This window comes from Sander vitreus, chromosome 3 (assembly GCF_031162955.1).
Source record: "Sander vitreus isolate 19-12246 chromosome 3, sanVit1, whole genome shotgun sequence".
Taxonomy (NCBI): Eukaryota; Metazoa; Chordata; class Actinopteri; order Perciformes; family Percidae; genus Sander; species Sander vitreus.
In genome coordinates, this window is record NC_135857.1 from 36,480,149 (window position 1) to 36,483,621 (window position 3,473).

General features: G+C 35.4%; 1 protein-coding gene across 1 annotated transcript; it reads right to left on the reverse strand.

Moving 5' to 3' along the window:
* Positions 1 to 1,191: 1,191 nt before the first annotated feature.
* LOC144516024 (olfactory receptor 11A1-like) lies at positions 1,192 to 2,118 on the reverse strand. Its single transcript, XM_078247281.1, has one exon. It carries the CDS (start codon positions 2,116 to 2,118, stop codon positions 1,192 to 1,194), a length of 927 nt encoding a protein of 308 aa, XP_078103407.1.
* Positions 2,119 to 3,473: the final 1,355 nt, after the last annotated feature.

A 3,473-nucleotide genomic window follows, 5' to 3' on the forward strand; every position in this document is an offset into this window, starting at 1 on the left:
TCTTTGTTGAAAAAATGTCTGTCCTTCGATCTTCTGTGACCACATCATTTGACCAAGACCCCTCTGTTCCTTCAATGTGCCTTGCGGTCCTGGAGAAGTTTGAGCCCATTTCAATCACATCCCTATCTGAGGTGGTCCACCATCTGCGGCTCACAAATTGTCCCTCAGACAGCATTCCCTCTTGTCTACTCAAAGAAATCCTTGACACTGTTGGACCATGTGTTCTATCACTGATAAATACCTGTCTTGTCTCCGGTTGCAGTGTTGGGCATGTTATGTCAGGCCTAGGGTTGAGATTCTGCACCAGGAATTTTGTTTCTACATAATTTTCCTAAACATGTAGGGTTTTCCTTATGATTATAAGGCTTAGGCGCAGCAGCCAAGCCTTTTTTGGGCATAACCTGGGCTGAATGAATATAAAATCAATGTGTGCATCAAATTTAACTGAAAGACTCCTCTCAGATCTAATGATTGTAGTTGGTCCCCAGTGGACTTCTGTAGCAAGTTTTCTCTTTAAGCTTTTTGAGTCTTTTTTTTTATTTTCCGCTCTCTTTTATAAAGTTTTAGAAACATACTGTACATGGTAATAATAATGGTGCAAAATGATGTACAATTGCATTTTATTTTAATTAACAAACATCACATTTTCTTTAGGAAGGTCCTCAGTATCTTCAAAAGCTTCATATCCCTACAAACAGTACAACCTAAGCCAAACATTTATGGAAGTCAATAAACCATTATACATAATAAAATTATTGAAAATGCGTCATAAATTAAAAAACAAGAAATCATACATGTTTTCATCAGACTTTACCAGATAAACACACAAAACATAATATAAATTATTTGTTGACAACCCATAAGATATTTGAACTATTTAAATTTTAGTTTTTGAGAAATGCTAATTTTTTACGAGAACAGTGTAAAGATGTTTTGATGGTGTCACCTGCCATAGAATGGCCCTATGTATGTGTCATCTGCCTTAGATCTTTGACGCAAAAAGAATGAATACTCTAGCTGTTATGGCTTAATGCCAGTGTTAATGACTGCTTCAGCTTTTTCAAAATGTTAACACAGATATGGCAATAATAATAGTCAAAAATGATGTGAAATTGCATTTTGTTTTTATTGAAAACCTAGCAAATTTAATTCACAGGGGCTGCAACCAGCAATTTGCTCTTTAACATCAGTTTACATTTTACCAAAGATAAGACTTTTACATAGGGTACGTATTTTAGACGTTTGCAAACCAAACATTAAAGGGTTAAAGATTGGTTGGCAGGTCAGGAAGTATAATGACAAAATAATACGCAACATCATGGGTACACTGCTCATATTAAACCTGCTCTGTACTATTTCAAAGAAAGAACCAAAGAAAAAGTTGAGCAGGGAAGCGAGGTGAGGTGTGCAGGTACTGACAGCTTTCTGTCTGGTCTGTTTAGAACCAGAATAACACACTTTAAGGATCTTCATGTAGGTGTAAAGGATTACGATGAGAGGACAAAAGACTACAAGACAAGTGATAAAGAGTCCTTGAATGTTGTTCACTGTGGTGTCAAAGCAGGCAAGTTTGACAACAGAGTGGTTATCACAGTACACTTTGTTAATGATGTTTCCACACAGCTGTAAAGGAGCACTCAAAGATATTGTGACAGCAACTTCAGTAAATGGGAATAACCATGTTAGAGCAATAAGCATGGTAACCTTGTTAGATGTCATACGTGTGTTATATTGCAGAGGATAACAGATAGCAAGATATCTGTCATAAGACATAATGGATAAATTAATAAATTGTACAGTTCCATATGCAAACACACAATAAATCTGCAGGAAACAGAAGGGAGCAGAAATAGTGTGAATGTCAGAGAGGATCTGAACCAGAAGGAATGGAAACAATACTGTACTACCAAACAGTTCATTTACAAACAGGCTGCACAGAAAAAGATACATAGGTTCATGTAAGCTTCTGTTCTTAAAGATAACCACAATCAGCAAAAGATTGGCACAAATTATTACAGCATAAAAACAGATAATTATCATGAACAATAAGTATTTAAAGAGCCCAATATTAAAGTATGCACTAAAAGTGAAATATGAAACCTGTGTAAAGTTTGTCATGATCAATCAACAATCAATTCTTACAATAACACAGATTCTCCAAACTTACCATCTCTTTTATTTAAAGTCAATATAATGTTAAGATTATAAAGGATAGAACACAGTTCATGACATTGCATGAATCCCTACATTTATCTGCAGTGACTGCTTTGCAACTGAGATGGAACTTTGTGTCTGCTTCCTTTAAACTCTTCAAGTCAGAGGATGTGATCATCAGCAGTCTGGCCTCATTATCACGTGACACATCTAACCTGTCTTGCATAAAGTACTCAAGAAATACTTGACAAGTATCTTCCCAGAAAATGAATGAATAAGTTAAAGTTAAAGTCACATTTTAGAATATTACTTGAGTAAAAGTCTCAAAGTATCTGATATTTACTGTACTTAATTTTAGAAGGAAAAGAAAGTGAAGTTTCCAGAAATATAAATAACCATGTAAAGTACAGATACGTGAAAACTCGTACAGTTGTTTGTTACATTACATCACTGCATCTAACTGATGTCTGAACATCTACTCTTAGCATATTAACATAGGTCAATAAAACATCTGCTTATCCCGCAATAGAGGCCCTAGTCCCACATTGCCAGACCTTCTGGCTAGTTCTAACAACATTCCTGGATAGGAGAAAAACCATGAACCTGGTTTATTGGCATTTCTTCAAACCGTTTGATGTAAACGTTGAGTTGTGTGTTCGTGCTTCAGTTCCTCTAGAGATGGGAGTTTTTCTGAGGGAACACTACTGTACCACTACTGGTACAGTCTGAAGGCGTATTATCTCGCCAAAACTATGGCAGACGTCCCCTTTCAGGTATGTTTTATAATCCAGAATACTCTACAACAACTATTGCAGCTTCCATTACTATTCAAATATATATAGAGCTGCAAAGATTAATTGATTAGTTGTCAAATGTTAAATGAATTGCCAACTCTTTTGATAATCGATTCATCGGTTAAAGTAAAACTTCTGTGATGTCAGCTTGTTAAATGTTAATATTTTCTAGTTCCTTCATTCCTCTGTGACAGTAAACTGAATATCTTTGAGTTGTGGATAGTTTTTATTTTTTTTGTTTTGTTGCTTTATTGCAACAACTTTATTGATGTTTTAGGCTTTTTATGTTAATTTTTTCCACAGTGTAGGGGTGTTTCAAAACATTTTTGTCGCTTTTTTTCCCTTCGACGTTCTCGGCCCTTCTTTCGACTTTTTTACATAAAAGTAAAAACTTGTGTGATTGCAGCTTATTAAATGTGAATATGTTCTAGTTTCTTCTGTGTTTTGTGTTTTAAGCCCCCACTGTGCGTTGGCCCTGAAGTGCAAATCACAACAGCAAATAGAAAAACACAACAGCAAATATGA

Coding starts and splice junctions, on each gene's coding strand:
- LOC144516024 (XM_078247281.1), bottom strand. CDS start 2,118: ATGACAAACTTTACACAGGTTTCATATTTCACTTTTAGTGCATACTTT.